General features: G+C 45.9%; 5 protein-coding genes across 7 annotated transcripts; 4 read left to right on the forward strand and 1 right to left on the reverse strand.

Annotated features, from left to right (window-relative positions):
- Positions 1–2288: 2288 nt before the first annotated feature.
- LOC101783323 (tRNA-specific adenosine deaminase 1) lies at positions 2289–5971 on the reverse strand. The gene is made up of 8 exons (XM_004959963.4): positions 5204–5971; positions 4836–4913; positions 3845–3943; positions 3403–3575; positions 3258–3334; positions 3035–3154; positions 2866–2953; positions 2289–2748 (listed from the first exon to the last, which is right to left on the reverse strand). The coding sequence occupies exons 1-8, from the start codon at positions 5628–5630 to the stop codon at positions 2638–2640; spliced, it is 1173 nt and encodes a 390-aa protein (XP_004960020.1). The 5' UTR covers positions 5631–5971; the 3' UTR covers positions 2289–2637.
- A 1636-nt stretch (positions 5972–7607) lies between these two features.
- On the forward strand, positions 7608–8514 carry LOC101783728 (nuclear transcription factor Y subunit C-2). Its single transcript, XM_004959964.3, has one exon. The coding sequence runs from the start codon at positions 7855–7857 to the stop codon at positions 8239–8241; it is 387 nt and encodes a 128-aa protein (XP_004960021.1). The 5' UTR covers positions 7608–7854; the 3' UTR covers positions 8242–8514.
- A 1094-nt stretch (positions 8515–9608) lies between these two features.
- On the forward strand, positions 9609–11153 carry LOC101773222 (pentatricopeptide repeat-containing protein At3g29230). The gene has a single exon (XM_004963314.2). The coding sequence runs from the start codon at positions 9609–9611 to the stop codon at positions 11151–11153; it is 1545 nt and encodes a 514-aa protein (XP_004963371.1).
- Positions 11154–11698: 545 nt separating this feature from the next.
- On the forward strand, positions 11699–15527 carry LOC101784135 (pre-mRNA cleavage factor Im 25 kDa subunit 2). Its single transcript, XM_004959965.4, has 7 exons — positions 11699–12012; positions 13001–13046; positions 13191–13284; positions 13381–13454; positions 14160–14246; positions 14327–14437; positions 14983–15527. The coding sequence occupies exons 1-7, from the start codon at positions 11888–11890 to the stop codon at positions 15052–15054; spliced, it is 609 nt and encodes a 202-aa protein (XP_004960022.1). The 5' UTR covers positions 11699–11887; the 3' UTR covers positions 15055–15527.
- Positions 15528–17687: 2160 nt separating this feature from the next.
- LOC101784541 (DNA mismatch repair protein MSH3) lies at positions 17688–25622 on the forward strand. 3 transcript variants are annotated; one of them, XR_002676944.1, is made up of 13 exons: positions 17688–18741; positions 19509–19703; positions 19855–20019; positions 20244–20342; positions 20511–20759; positions 20911–21162; positions 21274–21405; positions 21526–21786; positions 21865–21936; positions 22828–22977; positions 23235–23729; positions 24166–24537; positions 25339–25622. XR_002676944.1 is itself a non-coding variant. In XM_004959966.3 (12 exons), exons 1-12 carry the CDS (start codon positions 17800–17802, stop codon positions 24469–24471), a joined length of 3318 nt encoding a protein of 1105 aa, XP_004960023.2. In that variant the 5' UTR covers positions 17688–17799; the 3' UTR covers positions 24472–24765. The 3 variants fall into 3 exon arrangements, 1 of the variants encoding a protein (XP_004960023.2); XR_002676945.1 differs by lacking the exon at positions 25339–25622 and adding an exon at positions 24672–24765; XM_004959966.3 differs by lacking the exon at positions 25339–25622 and having other exon boundaries at positions 24166–24765.
- The last annotated feature ends 125 nt before the right edge of the window (positions 25623–25747 follow it).

Below are 25747 nucleotides of genomic sequence, written 5' to 3' on the forward strand. Positions count from 1 at the left end.
AGCCCGGGATCGGCTTTCATCTAGCCGCCGCCCAGATGATTCCAGCGGAAGAGAGGTGAAAAGAGATGCCCCATGAGACCAAGTCCCCCACACCTTCGTCCTGCCTAATCTGCGTTGCGAACATACGAATCGTGAGAAGGCCACGATGTAATAACCGGTTGGTGCAGTAAACATTTGCTAATGATGGATTAATTAGGCTTAATAGACTCGTCTCGCCGTTTAGCCTCCACTTATGTATTGGGTTTTGTAAATAGTTTACGTTTAATATTTCTAATTAGTAACGTGGGAATCAAATGCTCCCGTCAAGAAGACGAGACGATCCCAGGCTCTGCTTTTGATGGCTGCTCCCGGCCCCGAACAAGAAGAGATTATGAGGCCATGTTTAGTTACTCCCAACTTCCAACTTTGACACTATGCAAAAAGAAGATTCCCCATCACATCAAACTTGCGGTACATGCATGGAGTACTAAATGTAGATGAAATTAAAAAGTAATTGCACAGTTTTGTTGTACTTTACGAGACGAATCTTTTGAGCCTAATTAGTCAATATTTGGACAATAATTCACAAATACAAACGAAACGCTACAGTGTGCTACAGTGCTGTAACAGTAATTTGGCACCTCCCAAATTGGCCAACTAAACAAGGCCTGAGAATGATTCTGGGAGCATGCAGGACCGGCGGCGACGGCGCCACGCGTTTTCTTTTCTCTTTGACCCCCGGTGCCGTGCAGGGCAGTGCAGTGTAGCATGGCTGGGGTAGCTGCATCTGCATGAGGACGACCGGCGGACAGCGCCTGCTGATGGAGCTGTGTTGTGACCACCGTTGCCTTTGGAAAAAGATAGAGAGAGAAAAGAGAGGCCTCGGGTCCCCATGGATTGTTCTTCGTTGGAAAAGAGAATCCGAGTTTAAGGGACTCCAGCAAGCCTTAGCCTAAATAAATCTGTCACTGCGATTCCGCGGAAATTTGAATCGGACAAATAAACGTGGTTATTTCAGGCCTGTACGCAACACGTTACAAACACGTTAAAAAATGTAAGACTATTATGGATCAGCGGGCAGCATCCACAACGGTGTCCCCGACTCTGGAGCTTCCTCGAGGGTCTCCACCCTCATGCATGGTTCCCTCCTTTGGGTTGTAGATTTTTTTTCATAAATACGCAGAAGAGCTACGTATCTTTATATTAAGAAGAAATAACGTTTCTACCACGCGAGCTAATTGGGCACGCGCACACGGTTTGAACAACGGTGGCAACGCTTTACGTTGTAGATCATCAGGCCCTTGTCCCATGGGTACGCCACGTAGACGCAATCCTCCTCCAGCCCGCACTCGCCAGCCGGGCGCGATGCCCCAAAACTCGCGGCCGATATGAGGAACGCCTGGCCCTCGAGGTCGTGCGCCCGGCACCATTCCTGCTTGGCGAAATCCATCCTGTAGACGCTCATCTCGTACACCACGTTGGAGCAGCTCCCCTCGAACAGCAGGTTCACCATGTGCACTCGCCCCTTGGATTCCACCATGAACACCAGGGCGGAGTGCGCGACGCCGTGGGCCCCCGTGACGACCTCGCGCATGGCGATGGAGCTGAACGCCGGCGCCGGCCGGAACTCGAGCACTCCCAGCTCCTCGAAGCCGGTGCTGAACTAGAACTTGCCATGGCATGAGGTGACGGGGGTGATGACCAGCTTCTCGTGCAGCGTCTCGTCCGGGTACAGGATCTGCGTGCCGATGTCGTACTCGTGCCTCGCCCAGCCGCCGCCGCCGGCTCCGACGACGTGGCAGTACCACAGGATAGGGTCCATCTTGTCGAGCAGCAGCACGACGCAGCCGCTGCCGCCGGAGATGTCGGTAGGCTTGTCGGAGAGCAGGTAAGTGCAATCGGCAGGCACATCGTCCTGCACAGGCGGCAGCTGGATCTTGTCGCCGTTGCTAGCTAGGGTTCCAGAGGAAGGTGGCCGGGGTAGGGCGGCGAACCAAGAACCATCCGTGCGGGGTCGCCCAGGTGGTGTTGCCCGCCAGATCGTCCATATCTGAGGGCACGGCCTTCCTCTCCGACAGGCTGAATAGGATCGGCGCGTCGGAGTACCTGCCGCGGTTGAAGGCCAGGCACGCCAGACGAACGCGGCTCGGCGGCGGCGTCTCCATCTTTGCTTGCTATTACTCTGTAGCGATCGATAATAAGATTACAGGTTGAGGTGAAGAAGAATTACTTGCGATGACTTGTGCTCCTCGCAAAATATAGAGAGGCCTTCTGAACCGTGGCCTTCGTTCTCGTGTAGTTGGAGCCGGTCACGGAGATTATTCTGATGCTACAAACTGTCAGAGGTTGAGTCAGACAAACGGGGTTCAAGACGGGACAAACTGTTCCACACACAAGATCTACCCCAAATGCCAAATGACAATCGATGCTACCTAGTACAGAGTATTTCTACCGGGACAAAATCAGGCCCCAATGCTACGTACAAAAACATTACAGGGCTTTGCAGCCTCTTTCTATTTTCCTGGAGTTCGTAGCTGTACTTGAATTGGTGTGTGTGTGTGTTGGGGGGGGGGGGGGGGGGGGGGGGGTTTAAGACCCAAGCACAAAACGTGATTCCAGTGTGCTGCAACTGTTCACCTCTGGAACTGGGGATGATCGTCACCTTACAACTGCGAAAGAGCCGAGGGATGCAGGCTTGGCACGCCAGCAGCTGAAGAATGGGGCCTTTTTCAGAAGCTCAAGCGTATGCTGGTACTCATGAGCCTCATCCTGCAACAGAAACCCAACAAGCTTTCACAATCAAATGGTGGGATCCTTGGAGTGCAGGTTCCCTGCGTTTTTATGGCATTGAAAATCTGTGCACTCCGACGGGGGGCGGAATAGTACCTTCATTGCACGATAAGACAGATCCCCAGATTGGAATTTTGTTAACAATGAATGTTCAAGTGACATGAAAGCTTCCGCCAATCTTCTCCTGTCATCAGTAGCCAGTACACAGATCACCGCAACAGTTCACATAAGAGTTGCTTGCAAGAAAGGAAGACACCCCTCTTACTTGCAGAGCAATGACTCGGTGGAGGAGAAGCATGCTGCCTTTGAAGACGTTCCTTGTTTCCTTCCGGTTGTTCCCAGGACAACTTCATGCAAACCAGATTTATTCCAACAAATTGAGTACCTAACAAAAGACAAATGCCAGTTAAAATGTTTTTAGCAAAACAATGATGCATACAGTAAAAAGGGAAAAGGTCCAGCTCACAAAGCGACAAACCCTATACTACCCGCAAGTCAAAGGTGGTACATCTCCAGAAATCTGTTGAAACTCTTTAGGTGGAACAGGTGCCTCAAAAAACTTTGGCTGCAGACAGATAGGATCCACTGTCACAGAGAAATTACTGGAAGAATAAGAAACAAAGGAACACCAACCGTGCTCAATTTGAAAGAAGCAGGCAATCTGCTGGATAGAGAGGACAAGCGAGCATTGAGAACTTTCTCAATATTATTTTCAATAGAGAACCCTTCAGGAGCACCATCAGGTAACTGTCCAATAGTAATGGTGGTCAAATACAAGGGTTCCAGTATGTGGGACAGCAATGCACCTGTAGAAGAATGCAAAGGAAAGAGGATTTATCCCAGCTGAACCCGTGAGAGAAGAATGCACTTTATAACCCGTAAAAGGCAAAATGTAACTTAAGTAGTAATGAGATGCCAGAAAAAGAAGCGTGTTTCTATGTCAACATAGTGAGCCTGACACTGTGACACATATATCACCCTTTCCATCACATGATGAATGGCATCAAAATGTTAAAAATTTCTGGTCTTATCAATAAACATAATACTGATCCAGAGATGGTCTTCGACAGCAAACCTTGAATTCCAACAACACTCCAACGAGTGATTTTGTCAAAGCAGCTCATGGACAATGTTGTATCACCACGGCCAGGCTTCCTTTGAACAAAACCGATGTCTGATACAAGAAAACAGTATATTTATTAGAAACCATGTGACAAATCAATAAGGTCCCGTTTGGATCATTGGAATTGAATTCCATCCTAATAATTATAATTTAGACACAAATTAATTAAGCTAATATAATTGTATGTGGAATATAGTTGTATATTATAGTTGGTGATATGGGAGAGATACTTGTATGCTACACTTCTACTATAGAGAAGCGAGTCTAAGAGCGTGCTATAAGAATTGAATTCCATTCTAATAACCATAATCTATAGAATCAATTTCCATCTCCCACCCTATGAATTTAAGATAGGCTTATATCTAAACTTTGGAAAGTTGTGGAATGCCACATTCCAACATAAATTAGCCTACTTCATTAAATAGATTCCAATTCCTTGGACCCAAACGGGGCCTAACTGGAAACATGGTTTTGTTACATTGGCACAATAGAATGAATTAGTATCCAGTTGGCAGAACCATCACAAACAAAGCTCAACAGCTACCAACCGCATCAAACACCTGTGGGATCTATAATGTGATCCGTTATTACGCATTTAAACAACAATATAAGCACTCCAGTTCCAGTCTAGCTGCACAGGTGCATGGTGGTCAGTAATGTCAAGTAGCTAGGAGATGCAGACTTCTATGAAACTATTTTTTTTCCTGATAAAGGCATCAGACATGATTCATGAGACAATCATAACTAAGACTCATCTGAGTACCAGTGGTAACACCAAAGAATTCTTAAACAAATTGTTTCTTCATCAAAATTCAAGGTAACATTTGTACAAGACCAAGGACGAAGCCATGTCAAATCTAAAAGGCTATGGTAAATGAAAATTATCAGCTCAAAGCTTGAAATTACAATTACATAGAACACAAATATTTAGATAGAAGCATACCACTGCATCCATTCACACCACAATCCAGCTGTTCCCTCGGCAATTCTGATTCTGATGGCGGTACTGGCATGACCCCACCTGCACCAGTTCACCAAATCAAGAAACCATATCAGCTCCGACAGTCCAGCTATGCTCTGCAACTACTAACTAAACATGGCCACACCAGATTAGACTAAACTATATATTAGATTTGAACAAATGCTGCTCAGCAAAACCACATAACACTGAACTGACAGTTCAGATTGGAAAATGCGAACTTATTGATCAACTAGTCCGAACAATGCAAAAATTCTGCTATTACTAGCTCAGCATTCTGCAGAAATCAGAATATGTAAGTTCTTTTTCAATCCCTCGTCAGCAGCACATACATGGGAGCTGGGTGATGTAAAGATGAAGACAGTGACCATCCTTTAGCCTCCATCTTCTACCATCCCCAGAGCCAACCAACCAATCCGGCTGGCCGCTGTGGCCGAACTCGGAGTAGACAAGGCGGAGGAGAGCGCGGCGAGCGATGACCTCGGCGTGCGCGTCGTGGACGAGGTCCCCACGGGTGCTGAGCCGCGAGGCGCCGAGGCACTTGGTGCCGGTTCCCATGGATAGGACGGTGGGGCTCTGTGGATCCTGCGGGGTGGAGAGGAGGAAGGCGGCGAGGACCGTGGACTCGCGCCCCTGCGGCTTGCCTTTCTTGGGCAGGGAGTGGTAGTGCCGGAGCACCGCCGAGGACGCGGCCTCCGCCCAGAGGGAGGGTGCGACGGCGCCCTCGCGTGGCGGCGCCGGAGAGGAGGAGAGCAGCATCGACGGCGGCGGCGGATCGTCGGGAGCAGCCGAGCAGGGAGATTATTTGTAAAAATGTCGGGTGACGACGGTTTATCAGGGGGTTTTATGTAAAATATTGGGTCGCGATTTGCGCGTCTTGAAATCTACAGATTTCCTGGCCGCCGCCGACAGGCGGCCGATGAGGTCAAGTATGTGTTGCGTCCTCACAACTATGTCTCAAGTACAGGCACTCAGCTGCGTCCGCTGCCGCCGGCAGTGCCTTCGGCAAGCGTGTCGCTGCAGCCGGCCGAGCCACCGCCGTCAACTGAGCCCACCCTTGGCCGCCGGCGTCACCATGGACGAGAATCCGAAGATGAAAGAGCACTCATGGGTTTGGCCGTCGCCTGACAATCACCATGAACACCCTTCTTGGCCCGTCCTCACCGCAAGTGAGTAGTGAGCGTCGCTGGAGTTCTGCAATTAGGCTGGGCTTCGGCCTTCGATGAACTCCACCAGCAGCTAGAATCAGCCCAGGGAGGGCATCTTCTTCTGATCCATCTTACCATGACCTCAGGTTTCCCATCAAATCCGTGTGAGTACCTGTTCCTGGTTTGGTCCCCTTTTGTCAGTGAAGTCAATAAAGAAATTAGACATCGTACAGTTGCAGTTGCAACAGAGAACTTACGGTCTGAACATTTGAATAAGGGGGTGTTTGGTTCCCTTTGCTTATTTTTAAGCAAGTGTCATATCAATATTTAGATACTAATTAGGAGTATTAAATGTAGGCTATTTACAAAACTTATTACATAAGTGGAGGCTAAACAGCGAGACGAACCTATTAAGCCTAATTAATCCATCATTAGCAAATATTTACTGTAGCAACATATTGTCAAATCATGGACTAATTAGGTTTAATAGATTCGTCTCGCCGTTTAGCCTCCATTTATGTAATGGATTTTGTAAATAGTCTACGTTTAATACTCCTAATTAGTATCTAAACATTCGATGTGATGGGTGCTTAAAAATAAGCAAACCAACCAAACCAGGCCTGATCGTCCATGTTACTCCAACAGCTTTGAACATATTTAGCCAATTCGGCATGGCCCTTTGCATCGTGAATATCATCGGAATGTTGACGAAATAACTATCCTAGTTGCAGCCATTGCATTGGTATGACTGTGTGAAAAATGAACCAGTGACACTTCCTGCTGATCTTGACGAAGCTGCTCATGGACAGTGTTGCATCACCACGACTGGTCTTCTGTGAACAAAGCTAGCGCCTATATACACAAACCAAGAATGAGGAACATGGATATTGGATAGCACCAGGAAGCAGAAGCAGCTGGAGTTGCTAAACAAAGAGGGCGTGAACCTGATTTATTTGCGTTGTCCTACCGCGTTTTGCGTAACTATGCGGGTGTTTGGTTCTCTAGGACCTCCTAAAATTCATGTCACATCGAATATTCGGATGTTAATTAGGAGAACTAAACATAAGCTAATTATAAAACTAATTACACAGATGGAGGCTAATTCACGAGACGAATCTATTAAGCCTAATTAATCCATCATTAGCACATGTTTACTGTAGTGTCATATTGTCAAATCATATACTTAATGACTTAATAGATTCATCTCGCAAATTAGTCTCCATCTATACAATTGGTTTTATAATTAGTCTATGTTTAATAATCTTAATTAGTATTTAAACATTCGATGTGACAGGAATTTTAGGAAGTGCCAAAGAAACGAACACCCCCTATGTAAGTACGTTTTCCAAGCAAGGACGCTCCTCTTTTATTTGTCGCCTCCCGAGTCCTGACCGTTTCTGTGCTTCCTGCGACTGCGAGGTACTCGACATCGCCATCTGAATGACAAGTGCTGTGATGCAAGCAGGGCAGCAGCAGCGGAAGGATGCAAGCAACAACGTCCAAACTTGACCGCACAGTACAGGCGAAAGCTACGTCCAAATCAATTCTCTAATCCCCCTAACGTACACCATCGCTTCCCTTTGTTTATCTGCGTCCCTCTCTACCGTGGATACGCGCCGCCGGTCCTTGTCGAAACAGCCGGCCACCTCCATTGCCGGCCTTGGGCAGCGACGCACCACGCCACGCGCTCCAACGTCACCTCCCTCCCTGCTGCAGGGTCAAACGCCACATGCATATATAGCATCCATCCCTTCTACGCTTCTCTCTTCATCACGGTGAATTGATCTGATCGTTGCTGCACCGGCGTCGAGACCTCGGCGACGGCGATCATCAGCATGAGGCAGGCGAGGCCGTACTCGGGGATCTTCTGCGGCGGGGTGTCGGCGCGGACAGGGCCGCACGCGCTGCCGCTGGCGCGCATCAAGAAGATCATGAAGCGCTCGGCGGGGGAGGCCGCGGACGGCGGCGCGAGGATGATCTCCGGCGAGGCGCCCGTGGTGTTCTCCAAGGCGTGCGAGCTCTTCATCGCCGAGATCACGCGCCGCGCCTGGGCGGCCACGCTGGAGGGCAAGCGCCGGACCGTGCACAAGGAGGACGTCGCCACCGCCGTGCACAACACCGACCTCTTCGACTTCCTCGTCGACGTCGTCATGGCGGACGCCGGGGGCGGCGGGCACGCGGCGCCCGGGTACGACGACGATGAAAACGGCGCGCTGGAGTAAGCTGCGCGCGAATGAATCTGCAGCCTGCTCCTTAAATTATTGTGGTCAGGAAAGCCACCGTACCTACCGTGTTGCGTTTGATTGAACAACTAATGAAGAATTCACCCGAGTACGCGAGCTACTACGCCAGTGTACCTTAATAATCTACCGGATCGTCTTCAGCTACCATTCTACCAAGGACGACGATGAATAGTAACTTGTAACTTTTTTCATGCAATCCTATATGCAGCAGTACGATGTTAACCTGTATAACGAACTGAAATGAATGAAACTGCGTAGAGATCTTTGGCATGAGATATTTCTTTCGAGGACTTTGTTGGCAGTAGGTGTATGGCAATTCATCATTCTTCACGCTGATGCTTCGGCAAAAGGTATCATGGACGTCTATATATCAACCGGTCCCATTTTGATCCTTGGAATTGAATTCCATTCTAATAATCATAATTTAAATATAAATTAATTAAGTTAATATAGTTGTATATGGAATTTTAATATAGTTGTGTATGGAATATGATATTTATGTGCTGCACTTCTGCTATAGGGAAGCAAGTCGAAGAGCGTGCTATAAGTTGCACATTAGAAATATAGTATGGGGATTTATAGAATCGATTTTCATCTCTCACCCCATGAATTTAAGATAATCTTATATCTAAACTTTGAAAAGTTAAGGAATGGCACGTTCCAAAATAAATAGCCTACATTCTAATTCTTTCAAGACGAAGGGATCCACGGTCTAAAGTTCAGATTCTACTATCTACTGTCCGTCTGAAAGACGTTTAGAAACTGACATGACGAGGCAGGTAACGCAGTAACAAAGAAATCTACAAATTTCAGACTTCATACAACAATACAAGGAATTCAGAGTGGCCCTTCAAATCAATAACCATGCAGAAAATGCTGCATTATTCAACGTTTCACGCCAAAATGCAATCGTTAGATTCATGAAAAAAGGTCTACGGCGGATGCAGATTCAACTTGCGTTCTTGTTACAGGTTTGGTCTATTATCCGATTGCTGAACACATCTGTATGATCATGCGGAGTCTGAAGTCTGAACTTCTGAATTGCGCAAGAGCAGCTCTAGAATGAAAAATGTTCAGAGATTGACATGACGTTCGCACTTTGCAAGCACCGATTCAGCGATTCTCAGTTGTTCGGGGGCACATCCATCTCAGTTCCAACCAAAGATAGACGCACATGCAGGAACCAGCGCGAATCTCGAGGAACATGGGCTACAGGGCTAGGATCGCCCGCTGAAATCAGGCACAGACGCCGATGAGTCACTGACTCCGGCCACCGCACCCTCACACCCGATAGTCAACCCCGGCCTTCTCGCCGCCGGCAGCCGGCGCGGCCTGCTTATGAGGCTATGAGCCAGCATCTCCCACCCCGCCTCACGATCCTCCTCAAGGACTGCGCCAGCAAGCGGCAGCTCGACCAGATCCATGGCCTGCTCCTCACCTCCTCCTCCCTCCACCGCCTCCCGGGCCTGCGGGCCCTCCTCGTCCGCCGCGCCACCGAGATCGGCGACATGGCCCACGCGGCCCTGCTCTTCTCCTCGTTCCGGGGAACCGACCCGCCCGACGCGGTCGCGCTCTACAACGCCATGATCCGGGGCTGCGCCTACCACGGTCCCCACGACCGCGCCCTCGAGCTGTTCGCCGAAATGCAGCGCCGTGGGGAGGGCCTCGCCCCCGACTGCTTCACCTACCCGTACGTCGTGGACGCGTGCGCGAGGCTGAAGATGTGGAGGAGCGCCGAGGCGGTGCACTGCCGAGTGCTCAAGGAGGGGCTGGACGCCGTGCCGGCCATCGGCAGCTCGCTGCTCGCGTTCTACGTCGCCCGTGGCTCGCTGGGCGACGCGAGGAGGGTGTTCGACGGCTTCCGTAACAAGTCCGTCGGCTTCTCAAACAGGATGCTGTCGGAGTACGCCAAGGCCCGAGACATCAAGTCGGCGCGGGAGTTGTTTGATGCCATGGCGGAGAGGGACGTTGTGTCATGGAACGCGATGCTCACCGCATACGTCAAGGCGGCGGACGTTGTGGCAGCAAAGGAGCTGTTCGCGAGAATGCCGGTGAAGAACATCATATCATGGACGGCGATGCTCAGGGCGCTATCTGATGCAGGGGATTTCGTCGGCATGAGGAGCCTGTTCAACCGGATGCCTGAAAGGAACCTGGTGTCCTGGAACTGCATCCTCTCCTGTTACACCAGGCATGGAAGATTCCGGCAGGCGCTCCAAATGTTTCCACGGATGCTGCTTGAAGGTCTCATCCCTGACAGCTTCACTGTTGTCTCGGTTCTCTCAGCTTCCGAGAACTTGAGGAAACTGAGGCTGGGCAGATGGATCCACGCCAACCTGGTGAATCCGGCACTCCATGCTCATGCTGAGGTTGGGACAGCCTTGGTCGGAATGTACGCCATGTGCGGCGACATAGCCCGTGCAATGGTTGTCTTCTTCAAGATGGACAGGAAGGATGTCTTCTCCTGGAACGTGATGATCAGAGCCCTCGCCGTGCACAGCCAAGCTGACGACACCTTCAAGCTGTTTGATCTCATGAGGAAACAAGGTTTCCGGCCCAACCATTTCACCTTCATGGGCGTCCTGCTGGCGTGCAGGTACGGGTCTCTCGTCGACGAAGGCCGCAGGATGTTTGACATGATGAAGGAGGACTACGGCATTCCACCATCGTTGCAGCACTACGGTTGCTTGATCGATCTGCTCTCCTGCAACGGCCATCTTGACGAAGCGGTGGCCGTGCTCCAGGGCATGCCTTGTCGACCTGATTCTGAAGTCTGGAGGGCACTGCTTGGCGGGTGTAAGATTGAAGCTGGCCTGGGATCAGCCGAGCAGGCGACGATGGGTGTAGTTCAGTCAAGCGGCCGTGATGAGATGTGCGTGGCATTGACATGAATACAGCTGTTGTATATGATAACATTGATTTTGTTGTCGAATAAGCTGATTCTTTTGGTTTTCTTCTGCCTAACTCTGATTCTTTAATTAAAATCTATACGAAATTTCTAGAGTTCACACGGTTCATTCCTGAAGGAATTCCTGCTTGTACAGGGGAAACACAAGTCAGCATATCACTTGTTATAGTTATTCTCTGTTTGTGAATTGTGAGCATAAAAGCTCTTCCTGTTATTCTCTGCTTCACTGCTTTGAGATGTTCGTCCATGTCGCAGAGAGTCCGAGACTACCTTTGGTATTCGTTCGGGGAAAAAAACCAGAGACTACCTTTGTACATCTTAAAAAATCTATGTAAATATCAAATTGAATTGTCAAGTATCTGGATTTGAATTTGCATTTTTAATGTACTTGATCAGCTTTCATCGAGTAGGAGACACTGATCGAACATGGTAGAGCTTCGAGATGGATCGGAGTATCGGACGGCTCACACACCATCCGGTGGGTCGATCCATCCGTATAAACGCAGAACCGACCGAACCCAAACACGACTCCTCCTGTCCATTTGTGATCTCAGACCCTTCGCTGCGCAGCGAGCGCGCCTCCCCCAAACCCGGGTCGATTCGACCAAAGCCCACCAGCCTCTGCCCCGCCGCACCCCGCCGCCTCCGGCCACCGCCGGAGCCTGAGAAGGAAGAGGAGATCTCGTTGGAGCCGAGGCGGAGGCGGAGGAGGAGAAGATGGTGAGCTCTTCGTCGCCGGTGGTCAACGTGTACCCGCTCGCCAACTACACGTTCGGTACCAAGGAGCCCAAGATGGAGAAGGACACCTCCGTCGCCGACCGCCTCGCCCGCATGAAGGTCAAGTAAGTGTTTTCCTCCGCCGCGCCCGTCTTCAGTTCGGCCCCCGGCCCAGCCGCCCTGACCCAAACCCTAGATTTCCTATTCTCGCCGGAAACCCTAAACCCTAGCGCGCAGGTCACAGAGCTCCTTAGTGTTCAAGTTAGCGAGGGGGTTGGTTTAACTGGAGAGTAATGGGCAACTTGTTGAGTCTACTGTTTGCAACGATAAGCATATAATTTTTGCTGGGAGTGCTAGCTTGATGTGCATTTCTGCCCCATGGCTCCTTGACGGGAAAAGATGGTCATGACTATTTATGGAAACACTGTATTCAGGTTGGATTTTGTTGACTTTTATGTTGTGTGGTAAAGTTTCAGTTGAGTGGATTTATTGAGTTGAGTGGAATTATTGGGAGGTGGGTAGCAGGATATTGCACTGCAGTTTCAGTAACAGCACAGTCAGAGAAGTAAAAACGCTTTGGTTTGTTCCCATCCTGCTTTAGGTTGTTTCACTTACCTGCTTTCGAGTTGGCAATATTGGATGGGTATTTTGATAGTCTGCAGTAGGTAGGAAGAGAAACTGTGCTGGCAAAAATTGCTAAAACCTGGTAAATAGTTCAAGACTTTCAAATTTATAGGTGGTGACAGTTCAATCATTCTATTACCGTGAGCCACCTCTTTATTTGGTCGAGCATTCCTTGAATAGTTTTACCATACACATCGTGTTTGTGTAGAGACAATGGTGCAGAAGCAGAATGTCAACCATGATTGAAATCAATTGAAACAAAAAAGCCTTTCTCATTCAAATATGTCATATTTGAATTGAAATTTATATTCTTTCGATATATTCCCATACTTGTTTGTCTTAACAGCAGAGATTACATGGCCTATATTTTATTTGTCTTCTATAAGAACCTTCCAAAAGTCAGGCTACCTTGCTAGTTATGTTCTTGCTAATAACTGGTTCTGTCCAATGCACTATAAACTAATCAGGACTCACTTCTGTGAATGACAGCTACATGAAAGAAGGAATGCGCACAAGTGTCGAAGCAATCCTATTGGTAAGCAATCCTTTTCTTTTCATCAGTATTTCCTTGATAAGACTTCCTTTGGTGCTTGAATGTCAAATTAACTTTTGATGATTAGTCATGCACTTTGTAGCTTTAAAAACAAGCTAAATCTTCACATGGCACTTTCCTATATAGGTTCAAGAGCACAACCACCCCCACATACTGCTCCTGCAAATTGGAAATACATTTTGCAAACTCCCTGGTGGACGGTTGAAGCCTGGAGAAAATGGTGAGTATTTGTTCCCAGCTTCTGTGGGATCCATTTTAATGCTAATTTTATTTAGTTATATATTTGTTTACTGACACTTGTGCCTGGAACTTGCAGAAATTGAGGGTCTGAAAAGAAAGCTGTGCAGCAAACTTGCAGTGAACTCGCCCTCCTTTCCACCTAACTGGCAGGTAGTGCGTTGAAGAGAGATTATTAGCAATTATCAATTAGTCACGGCATACTGTGTCAGAAATTAGTTGTATCTCCTTTCTATTATGCTGAGTACTAGTAGTAATTATCTGCATGGTAGCCTTGAATGCTCCTGATCTTGCGCATCCCAATTCCCAACATCTCTGCTTTATTTTGAATGTTAATCTAGAGAAGGAGACATAATGAATTGTAGGTCCAGGGTTTCTGCTTGCCTCAACTCACTATTTATCATGCTTGCTGTTGCCCTTTTGTTGTTTCTAATAACAAAATCTGTATTCTAAGTATACCTAAGTTGAAATGGTTGCATGGGTGATTATCGCACATTATCACTGCCACAGGCTTGAAGATTTGACACGCTAACTGGCGTACTCTCCTTGCTTATTGTGCTGCTATCTTTTTCCATGTGTAATTCTTCACATAGAAATATTCATGTAGATGTAACATGTTGTTGTAGATCTTTTTTGGCTGATGGTAAACTTCCATCATAAGATAGAATAGAAATCAAGGGTTCAGCATGTACTTCAGCGCATATTCTCTAATACTTGGTATCTGCCAACAGCAAAATTTTGGGTACTGTTCTTTTTCTACATGTGGTTAAGAATATTGGAACCTTCAAAAAGTAGAGCTAGTACACCATAATTCTCTTCCTGTTGTTATAAAAGGTATAACATGCTTGTAATTTCCAGGTTGGAGAGTGTGTTGCTGTGTGGTGGAGGCCAAACTTTGAGACTGTGATGTATCCTTACTGCCCTCCACATATCACCAAGCCCAAGGTACATTCTTGCTTTGGGAGCTTTTTTTTAACCTTGTATTGTTGGGTTTAGAATATGGAAATGAATGATTTGTTGAACAGGAGTGCAAGAAGCTTTTCATTGTTCACCTTTCTGAAAGAGAGTATTTCGCTGTTCCGAGGAATTTGAAGCTGCTTGCTGTTCCACTCTTTGAACTCTATGACAATGTTCAGGTAATGTAGCATTCAGTCCCAATAGTTGGTGTGGCCTACACCAAAGTTTTGAGAACCTTTTACTCACCCTTGAGTTTAATGGGATATGTTTGATAAAAGGACAGTGCATATAGTTTTTTAAGTAGTCAAGGTAGGATGTCACCTATTTTGTTGTGGCTAACCTTGTTTGTTTTGTTTATCTTCGCTTTATATCTTCTTTAAGTAATTGCTCTTTGGTGCCTGTTTACTTGTTTCTTCACCATTTGTCTATAAGAAAACATGCCTGTTTACTTTCTTCTTCTCCATTTGTCTATAAGAAACATGCTGATAGGATAATAGGTGAACCTTCATTCCTTCAGTTTCTTATTCAAACCAAACCCTTCATAGTGAGCCTTGTCTATCATCAGCTTAGTACATGGTTTCTCTTATTTTGTTTGGCTTTATGATCATCTGCAGTGTTATTTTGTTGTTGTGTTGTGCTTTCTAGAACTTGTTACAAACTTATTTATCTTAAACTTGCTTTGTGTATGTTTTTTTTGAAAAGTGCTTTGTATATGTTGATGCAGCGATACGGGCCTGTCATCTCCACCATCCCACAGCAGCTTTCTAGGTTCCAGTTCAACATGGTTAGCTCTTAGGGCAACAAGACAGGAAGATTAGTGTGGTTGAGGCTGCTCTTTTTTCAGACTTATGTTGAGATGGATCTTGACGTGCTGAGCCAGCTGATCGCCGTATGATGACTGATTTTATTTCGCCATGCTGGATTTTTTTATCTAGACTACAACAATCTAGACATGCATTTCTGACTGTATTTTGTTGGTCTATTCTGTTATCGTAGCTCAAGCTGGTGCGTGATGTATGTTAGATTATTGCTTGTTCTGTCGCGCTAATTGTTTGTGTAGTTGTACGTCTGTATTCTTGTTCTGCCGCTTTGGGTTATGTTTCTAACTTGCACCAGCTCTTCAGGCTGTCATGTTTTTGGTTTTAGAGCTTGTAATGTTTATTTTGCACGGAGCAACCACTGTAAGCTGTAAACAGGCACATTGGCACATCTTATCTTAGGGATAGATTACACATGATTGGATATTCAAAAAAATCTCGTTCAGCCGTACAATGGTTTAACGATTCCTTTGTGATTTGGTTGCCGCCATCGCCTTTTGGTTGTGCACGACTGACGGGAATGCTCGCGCGCGGTTTTAGGTCTTTCTGATAATTGTTAATTGTTTCATTACTGGATGCGAACCAAATGTGATTTTGGACCCTTTGATTTTAGTTTGTCAGCAGAAACTACTCTCCCCAACCTGACATACCTTACCGTCCCTGCCGTGCCAAATCTAAACCCTACGCGGCGCATCTCCCATAGGATGAGCGTACTGTCTAGGGAGGGCAATTTTAGGACTTCAAACCGTGCCAATTCTAAACCCTCCGCGGCGCATCTCCCATAGGATGAGCGTACTGTCTAGGGAGGGCAATTTTAGGACTTCAAACAATGAAACTATTATAGGACTCTAAACGTCGATTTCGCTAAAATGACCCTCGAAACGTTGGCACTTTGTTATACATGATATTTGGTGTTTTAATCACTTTTTCTCAACTGAAATACATATATTTTGTCACGAGAAGACCGTATTGCCCTTCTGATCGATCTCCTCGCGCCCGACGTTTCCTATCCCTCGTGACGCGCCCGCCGTTCCTCGCGCGTCTGAAGCGTAGATTCTACCGACGTTTTCAACTTTGCTAGCAACAGCTGTACAACCACATAAACCAGCAATACGAGCTCCTGTATTTAAAATTTTTGGAGAGAGAAAAAAAAGGAAGGCTGATAGTTATACTTTGCTAGCAACAGCTGTACAGCCACAGAAACAAGCAATACGAGCTCCTGTATTTAAAATTTTTGGAGAGAGAAAAAAAGGAAGGCTGATAGTTAACACAAAGAAATTAAAGATAGCGATGTTCATGCACATCTGTAGCATTGTTTTTATGAACATTGGAGTTTAAGATCCACTTCCACCAGAATTACAAATTTGAATCCACGGTTCAATTTGAGGAAAAGCTTCAGCCTGCATTTTGGCGCTGGTTAGGTTACATGGGAACACTAGATAGCACAAACGAGGTCATCTCATAAAACCATGATTCTAGCATAAACGAGTTCATCTCAGAAGACCATAATTTAGTTCTAATCGAGATCGAAGTCATATGAAATAAAGCATGTGTTTACATCTCATTACAACTAAAATAATTCATCCGATGTGTAGCTTCCTCTTTGAAGTCATCTTTTTTGGTGCTTTCGCGTTAGGCATCCTCACGGACTAGTGGTGTTGGATTGTGAAGATGTGCCCTCTCCCAATAACATCGCAAGCTTGCTGCACATAAATACGATATGAAAATTACATGTATGGAAAAATTAATGTACAGTAAATGTGTTAATATTCCTTACCTTCTGGTGACCCTTCCTCGACTATCCCGTAGGATTTTTTCTCTAGTTGGCCTCTGTGGGGTGCTAAGTTCTACTGGCGCAGCTTTTGTAACATTCTTCCTAGGTTGCCTATGCGTCCTACAAGTAATCAAATAAATTAATATTGACATTTTCATTTAAGTTTCTTGATAAAGAAAATCAGTTCTTACCTCTTTTTTCTATCCCATTTAGTGGGCACTTGGCACTAGCTTGCCTGTGACCTTTTTATCCACATTTTTTGCAAGTCATAGGTCCTCTAATCATCTTTTTTCCCTTGTCACCTTCACCCTCGTTGGTAAATTCACCACCTTTCTTCTTGTGGCCACCTTCCATCCATCCTTTCCTTCTTAGTTTCCTTCATCTTCCAACAGGTAATTTAGCAAGAGGTGCACCAACTCAAAATGGTAAGTCAACTTGTGGCTATTGTGTTTTGTCTGTCATCGGCTCAATCTCTCTTCCATAAGCAGCCCTGAATCTATTGACCGAGTAGTAGTCATAGACAAACTGTTCAAGGTCAACTCAACGTTGGCGGATTACATAAGTCAATACATGTTGACATGGCTTATTAGTGTGCTGCCATTCAAGACATGTACAAGTCCTTTGGTGTAACTTGACAATATGCCTCTCCACTCTGCTGCTATGTTCCTACACCTCTGCACTCCAATTAAAATATGGTACAATTTTCAAATGTCCCAAGCCTTTAGTATTTGCCTTTAGCTGATGCAGAAAGTATCTTGCCTTTAAGTAGACCGTATGCGACATTTCTTCTCTTGTTCCACTTTACCATGATCATTTCTTCAGGGCCTACTACCAGAATCGCCGAATCCTCCAGGCGCCGCCACTGAACCCCTCCAAAAACCTCTCGTCCTCGCTGCCGCCCGTGCGCACGCCCCCCATTTCCCGCGCTCGCCAGCGGCGACGCCACGCCATGGGCAAGCCGAAGCAGCAAGTCCTCTCCCGCTTCTTCGCCCCCAAGCCCGCGCCCTCCTCCGCCTCCCCCGCCCCGCCTCCCACGCCCAACCCCAAACCCTCCGCCGCGCGTCCGCCCGTCTCCACCCGTCGCCTCCTTCTCCCCGGCCAAGCGCGCGCGGGCCCTCTCCCTCTCCCCCCAAATCCCCCCGCCGCCAAGCGGCCCAATCCCACCCCTCCCTCCCGTGACGCCGTCCGCCGCAGACTCCTCGAGCCGCTCCACCCGGCACCGCTGCCGCCGCCGCGCGCCCTGAACCCTACCGCCGGCGGCAAGGGCTATACCCCGCTGGAGCAGCAGGTCGTCGACCTCAAGGCCCGCCACCCCGACGTCCTCCTCATGGTCGAGGTCGGCTACCGCTTCCGCATCTTCGGCGAGGACGCCGCCGTCGCCGCCGCGGTGCTCGGCATCGTCGCCCACCCCAACCGCAGCTTCCTCACCGCCAGCGTCCCCACCTTCCGCCTCGGCTTCCACGTCCGCCGCCTCGTCGCCGCGGGCCACAAGGTCGGGGTCGTGCGCCAGACCGAGACCGCCGCAATCAAGGCCGCCGCCGCCGCGCAGAAGGGCGGGGGCACGGCCGGCGCGCCGTTCGCGCGCGGGCTGTCCGCGGTGTACACGCGCGCCACGATCGAGGCCGCCGCAGGCGAGCTGGAGGGTGGTGGCGCCGCGCCCGAGGAGGGGAGCAGGTACCTCGTCTGCGTGGTGGATAAGGAGGTGGAGGCGACGGGGAGGGAGGGCTTCGAGGTGAAGGTTGGGGTTGTGGCCATCGAGGTGTCCACTGGCGAGGTCGTGCACGGGGAGTTCATGGACACCACCTCCAGGAGTGGGCTTGAAGCTGTGCTGCTTGGATTGGCACCCGTGGAGGTCATCCTCGGGATGCCACTCACCTTCGCCACAGAGAAGGTAGGTAACTGACAAGAACTATCAGTCCATTGATTTTAGTCATTATGTGCTGAGGTTCAAGTTGTAAGTTCTTCAGATGTTTGCTGAATGGTTCTGTCATCATGCTGTATGATTTTGGAATGTTGCATGTCTCCCTGAGGCACCAGATGCTCAATTTGACACTATGGTTGCCATCAAAACGGTCAGAGTCACAAACAGTTCATTGTTACCATGTGTCCATGTATAATAGAAGTATATAACACACACTAACTAATTGATCATAGATTCTGTATGTTCTTCCACTTAGTGCTTCATTTATTCGTGATTAGTGTGGTTTTGTTAATGGAAGCCGGTAGTTGGTTAGGCAACTAACCAGAATGCTATTTATATTCTGCTTGCTAGCTGAATAGCTGTGTGAAGAGTTTTAGCTATAATCTTTGTCGATATGCTTAATTTTGGAACGTTGCATGTGACCCTGAGACACCACAGGTTCAATTTGATGATAAGGTTGCTTGCAAAATGGCAAGACAGCAAACAATTCACTGTTAGTGTAATTTGGTAGTATGCATAGCAAGCTATGTTCCCACCATTGCGAATAGTCGCTTTTCTCTATAATGTGTCATTGCTTTTTCTGCATGCCAGCTTTGCTCAAGCAAATATTCTCCTGATGGTGGATTTTTTCAATATGCTACTTTATCTACTTCGTTTGAAGTTCTTGCCAATTGAGTAAACATTTGCTCTTCCAAATTTATCTGGATCAATATCCTCTGTCTCCACTTGTTGTGTAGGTGATGACAGCATATGCGGGACCCAGCTCTAATGTGCGGGTTGAGCGTGCATCATGTGTTTGTTTTGGCGAGGGTGGTGCTTTAGCTGAACTGATGCCTTTATTTGAGAAGTCTGTGGACAATGCTTCTAGGGATGAAGATGACAGACAGCTGATGAAAACTAATGATGATGACAACAATCTTCGTGGGATTGAGGTACTGTTATCCTTTTAATTTTATTTGAGTGATCTTTTGGTGTATTCACCATTATCCTGTCATCTCACCATGTGCCCCAGTCACCACTTTTCAAATTTCAATAATATAGTTTGTGGTGTTTATAATAACATTTACCATTCACTCAAATTAGGGTGTCATGGCTATGCCAGAGCTAGTTGTTCAAGCATTAGCATTATCAGTTCGATATCTCAAGGTTTTTGGCATGGAAAGGATAATATGCTTCGGTTCTTCATTCCGGCCATTTTCTGCAGACACTGAAATGTCCTTATCAGCAAATACTCTTCAACAACTTGAGGTAGAATCCGCTACGATGCCTTCTAAGTAGAAGTTTCTGTTTGGATATTTATGATTTTTTTTCTTTCTGAAGCCTATGTTTGTCCTCAAGCTTTATGGATACTTTAGTTGACAATAAGTTCTTTCTCCCATACAATCAAATCAACATGAGACCTAGAGTTGGTCTTCCTGAACTTCTGCTTCTCTTCTGTTCAATTAATAAAGTAAAATCTAATGTGCTTTCAGGTATTGAGGAACAACTCAGATGGTACAACAGAAGGGTCTCTGTTCCAAACTATGAACAATACATGCACAGCTTTTGGCTCTAGATTGTTTAGAAACTGGGTAAGATTGTCTATGCTTCGACATGAAATGAATGCTTGCATGATGTATCATTCCACTGAAACCAAATATATTGCAGAACATTACAAAGTATAAAGTTTTACGACCCTAAAATCTTTCATTATGTCAACTGTTCTTTTATAGTTCTTTGATCATGTAATGTTCATGCAGTTGACACATCCCTTATGCGACCGACATCGGATCTGTGCTCGTCATGATGCGGTATCAGAGATTTCTGAATCAATGGGATCACGGCACTCAATTAACAATCTACAGGATGGAGGGGATGGGTCCTGTGCAGCTTTGGCGCGTAGTGATTTGAGTACTATCCTTTCATCCGTTTTAGAAATGCTGGGAAAATCACTTGACATTCAAAGAGGAATAACAAGGATTTTTCATTGCAAAGCCACAGCTAAGGAGGTGAAATATGCGCTCTTCTTTTTTGTGTTAGTTGATTGTGAGCCGAATCTTTTCACCATTTCATGTATCCTTCCTTGCTACATAACAATCTGGCCACTTGGTATTTATGCAATTGGTTGACTTACCTAATTGCCTATTGTTTGCATTGCAGTTTGTTGGTGTTATCCATTCTATCCTCACAGCTGGAAAGCAGATGCAGAAGCTTGTTCTTGAGGATATTGACATTGTCTCCTCTCAGCATAAACCTGTGCACTCCTCTTTGCTGAGAAGGCTAATAAGTACAGCTTCATCATCCACCGTACTAAATACTGCAGTGAAACTTCTGTCTTGTCTTAACAAAGAAGCGGCTGATCAAGGAGATATGTTAAACCTATTCATTGCATCTGTAGATAATTTCCCAGAGGCAAATCCCTCCCTTCTAGTGAATTGAACTTTTTTATTGTTTATCTGTTCTTTTTCTTTGACACCGTTCTTTATCATTTCTGATGCTTGATAATTGCATATCCTTTTATAGGTTGCAGAAGGTCATGTAAATGTAGAAATGGCCCAACATAAACTGGAGTTACTGATTATCGAGTACCGGAAGCAACTTGGTATGAGCAACTTGGAGTTTAAAACCGTAGCTGGAACAACCCATTTGATCGAAGTTAAGTGGCTTGAGTTCAGCTACCCTCAAATATTGTTAACGGCATTCTCAAGTAGCAACAGAAAAAGGCTAACTGTATTCTTCACTAGATTATTAATACTATCTATTGTGTGCCTGCAGCTACCAGTAGATAGAAGGGTACCTTCAAATTGGGTAAAAATAAATAGCACAAAAAAGACCATCAGATACCACACCCCTGAAATATTGAAGAACCTGGACAATCTATTGCTGGCTAAGGAGGAACTAGCAGTTATCTGCAGGTCCACGTGGCATAAATTCCTCACAGATTTCAGCAAGTATTATGCGCAGTTTCAAGCAGCTGTTGAATCTCTTGCGTCTCTTGACTGCCTATACTCACTCGCTGTTCTTGCAAAGCAGAATGTAATGATCATTCATCTCTCCTTATGTCAGACTTATTCTTATGTGAAATTGTTCACCAACCATTGTTCCATCCTGCAGAATTATGTGCGACCTATTTTTGTCCAAGAGAGTGAACCAAGTCAGATTCACATCAAAGATGGACGCCATCCGGTTAGTTGTTGTAGTTGAAACTCACTTTCCATGCCACTGGCAATATCGGTAACAAGATCATGCAATTTGAACAGTAAAGCACAAACGGTATAATGTACTTTTGCATCTAAACTTTCTGGTGGACTCTGGTATCGTTGAAGCATATTTCTTTCATTTTCAATTGTGTATTAGTATTTCCCTGCCAAGTTTGTTTTTCCCTGCATCCAAAAAGGAAGAAAACAAACAGAAGAACTTTGAAATTTGAGAGTCATACTGAAGTTGTTGGGCGCCCAGTTCTTGTTTAGTAGCTTGAAAACTGCATGCGTGCTTAAAAGGTTCAGTCATGCCTGATTGATCTTGCCTTGCCGTGTGCTATTTAAGCTTGTCAAATCCAATACAATTCATTGTGGAATTATTCTCCTTACCTTGATGCTATTTGCTAGGACTACTGACAAATTGCGCACCTTTATGCCAATTGTTAAATTGGCCCCCTCTCTTCGTATCTCAGCTTAAATGTGTTTTAATATGAAGATTTAAAAGAGGAGTTACGGTGATACTTTTACCTGGTTAGGATCGTGCTTCAAGACAGTGTGTTAAAAATATCTGGTAGGTCTTAATACTAGGGTGCATATGTGGGTTGCCCCTACCTGTCCACTGCATTGCCTGGTTAGGCCATATATCACTGCTATGTGGGTGACAATAAAAAACATTTTATTGCTTTTTAGAAACTTACTTCCAGATCTTTAAATCCAACTGTTTTTACCTTTAACAAGCTTCCAATCTTTTCTTTGCCACTTTGGTGGAACATGGTCTCTCTCTCTCTCTTTTTTTTTTTTCCATTTTCAGTCTGGTACCATGCATTGTTTTAGGTTTATTGTCAATGATGGTGACAGTTTTGCTGTTGGGCTTTAGGTTCTGGAGTCTTTGCTTGGAGACAACTTTGTTCCAAATGACACAGAGCTTCACGCAGATGGTGAATACTGCCAGATTGTTACAGGACCAAACATGGGAGGAAAGAGTTGCTATATTCGCCAAGTTGCACTGATTACCATGATGGCCCAGGTATAAATTTTATCACATCCTCTATGGGAGCACATTGTGAATGTATAACATGATTAGTATGTAAGGTTTGACCTTGTCATTGGACTGAGCTTAAAAAAGCATTGGTGGATAGATCTTTTCTTTTATTTTTTACTCCAGTAGGGCCTTCCCCTGCTATTCTCCCAAAAAAAGGAGTCATTTCTTTTAGGAGCAGCTGCGTCAAACTTCATCTTGATTCCGAGATGATTCTTGAAAGACATTGCCATGGTTTTCTGTAGGTTGGCTCCTTTGTACCAGCTTCATCAGCCATGTTGCATGTTGTCGATGGGATTTATACCCGGATGGGTGCGTCTGACAGTATTCAACAAGGAACAAGTACCTTCCATGAAGAGATGAATGAAGCTTCCAACATATTGCATAACTGCTCATCTCGATCCCTAGTTATCATCGATGAGCTTGGTCGTGGCACAAGCACACATGATGGTGTTGCTATTGCTTATGCTACTTTGCACTATCTTCTCAAAGAGAAAAAATGTATTGTCATTTTTGTCACTCATTATCCAAAGATTCTCGATATTCAGAGAGAATTTGAAGGTTCTGTTGGAGCGTACCATGTTTCATATCTAGCAACAAGGAAGCTTGTGGAAGTTACTGATAAACCGTTGGAGTCTAGCCCAGAGTCAAAGGATCTTGGAGAAATTACTTTCCTGTACAAGCTTGTTGCTGGAGCTTCAGATAGAAGCTTTGGTCTTAATGTTGCCCTGCTTGCACAGGTTAGTTATGCTTATATTTAAGGTTTCATGTGCTGCTGTTCATCTAGGTTTGTACTCATATATCATTTTCATGGTTCATGGGCACGTGCACTGGTGGGTCAAATGATCCTCTTGTCTTCTTCAGTAACTTTTTCATGCATGTGCTCTGATTATCATTGCGACTGCTCGTTTCTGATATTATAGATAGATATGATTTGGTTTTGTTGTCACTGTCTCATTGGAGTGCTCAATGCGTGCATTATATTGAACGTATACTGTCTTCATTGTTCCAGTAGAACGGATGAATCCTCTTAACTTCAGCAATAGCATGCACCTGCTAATTTTTGAAGTCTGTCCTTTTCATGTACTGTTTTGCAAGAGTAACTGTTTAAGTTAGACACTAGCAATGATCCCGTAAGTGTTAATTCCTCTGTTAATGTGGTCAATCCTCTTGTAGCTTCCATCTAGGTGTATTGAGAGGGCATCAATCATGGCAGCCAAACTGCAAGAAGAGTTAAGCATGCGTGAGGAGAACAAACTTCGGAGGACAATGGATGCTGCAACAGTGGATGGACCATCTGAAAGTTCCACAGAAGTTGGTTTGCTTTGTGCTCAGCCTTACCAAGCATTGGCAGAAGCATGTCGTAGGGTACTGCTGACCATGACATTGGCTCAAAGCAATAATGATGTAACGAACTCACTGTGTTCTTTGAAGCATGCACGAGAAGTTGCACAGAAGACGATAGAAGGCTTTCTCATATGAGGCAGTGGCTCATTTGACAATTTGAGCTTTTCTTCCTAAATGTGAAGGGAACTTATCAGTCATCAGGTAATTGACTGCTCTGTTCACTTTGTTTTCATCTAGCTAGCAACCAGTATAGCTCAACTCTATCGACTTGTGGAGTTGTGACTCGTGGCTTCCTTAAGTGACATTGTGCTTTCTCGGCTTCATAAAATTTGCAGTCTTCTCCATATTGCTGTTTAACTGTACTTGCCAACATGGCATAGTCAACTAGGTATACCAAATGGTGTGGCACGCCACCATGATTTAAGGTTCCATCCTTTCGTCCCCTCTTCTTTCCATTCCCACTCATTCTGTTGGCATGGGGTGTTGGCCCAATAGATCACTTTCTCATTAACCACCCATAGTAGATAGCAGTTTGGGGTACATATAGAGATAAGGCAGGAGTAGGTAGCAGGGTTATTTTAGGGATAACATAGCTAATACATAGATAGGGTGTGTGCAACACCAACCATTCAACACACACATAGAGACTTATTCTATCATGGGGGACATTTTGGTTCCACCACGGTTTGACTATACAACTTGTCATTGTCTACCTCCAACAAGTCCGGTAGTTAATGGAAAAAAAAAAGAGCAGTCGTGCAGACTGCTGCGAGTTGAGGGTGTTGTTGATTCTTTTTTCTTTTCTTTTTTTTTTTTGGGGGGGGGGGGGGGTGGGGGCTATGGGAGGACAGATCACACAATTGTGCAATACAATTGGAGTTTTAGACTCTTTTTGAGGAAAACACTCCCTAGGGGTAATATTTTGTTTACAACTATACTATACAGCAGGTGATGTACATTTCGCACAGCATTGTCTTGAGCGCTAACTTTCTGAGGATGCAGGTAGCGTGTACTTTCCTGCCTGTAATGCCAAAGAAGCATTTGCTGGAGCCGTTTTTGTAACCGCTGCTCTGTCAGGTTAGCGTGCTAACCACGACTTAAACGGCAGCAGCAGTTGGTAGTTAGAGGGTTCTGATGTTTGCTGGTAGCTCAAGAGATGGTAAACGAAGAACTCCGAGTTTATACCACCCATAATATTAACCTTTTCGATACTGTAAGATACTGTAAGTATGTAATTGTATACTTGGTTCCTGTATCTGTAATTCCTTTTGGTGACACTTGTGTTAGCTTGGCTGTTAAGTCTGCTTGAAAAGGCATTTATCAGCTGCAGGATGGATTTAAGCTCGATTTGAGGATGTGGACGTCTGGTCGACGTGGATTACAGTCTGGTTTGGGACTGGCCCATGCCTTT

Source organism: Setaria italica, chromosome III (genome assembly GCF_000263155.2).
Source record: "Setaria italica strain Yugu1 chromosome III, Setaria_italica_v2.0, whole genome shotgun sequence".
In the NCBI taxonomy this organism is placed as follows: domain Eukaryota; kingdom Viridiplantae; phylum Streptophyta; class Magnoliopsida; order Poales; family Poaceae; genus Setaria; species Setaria italica.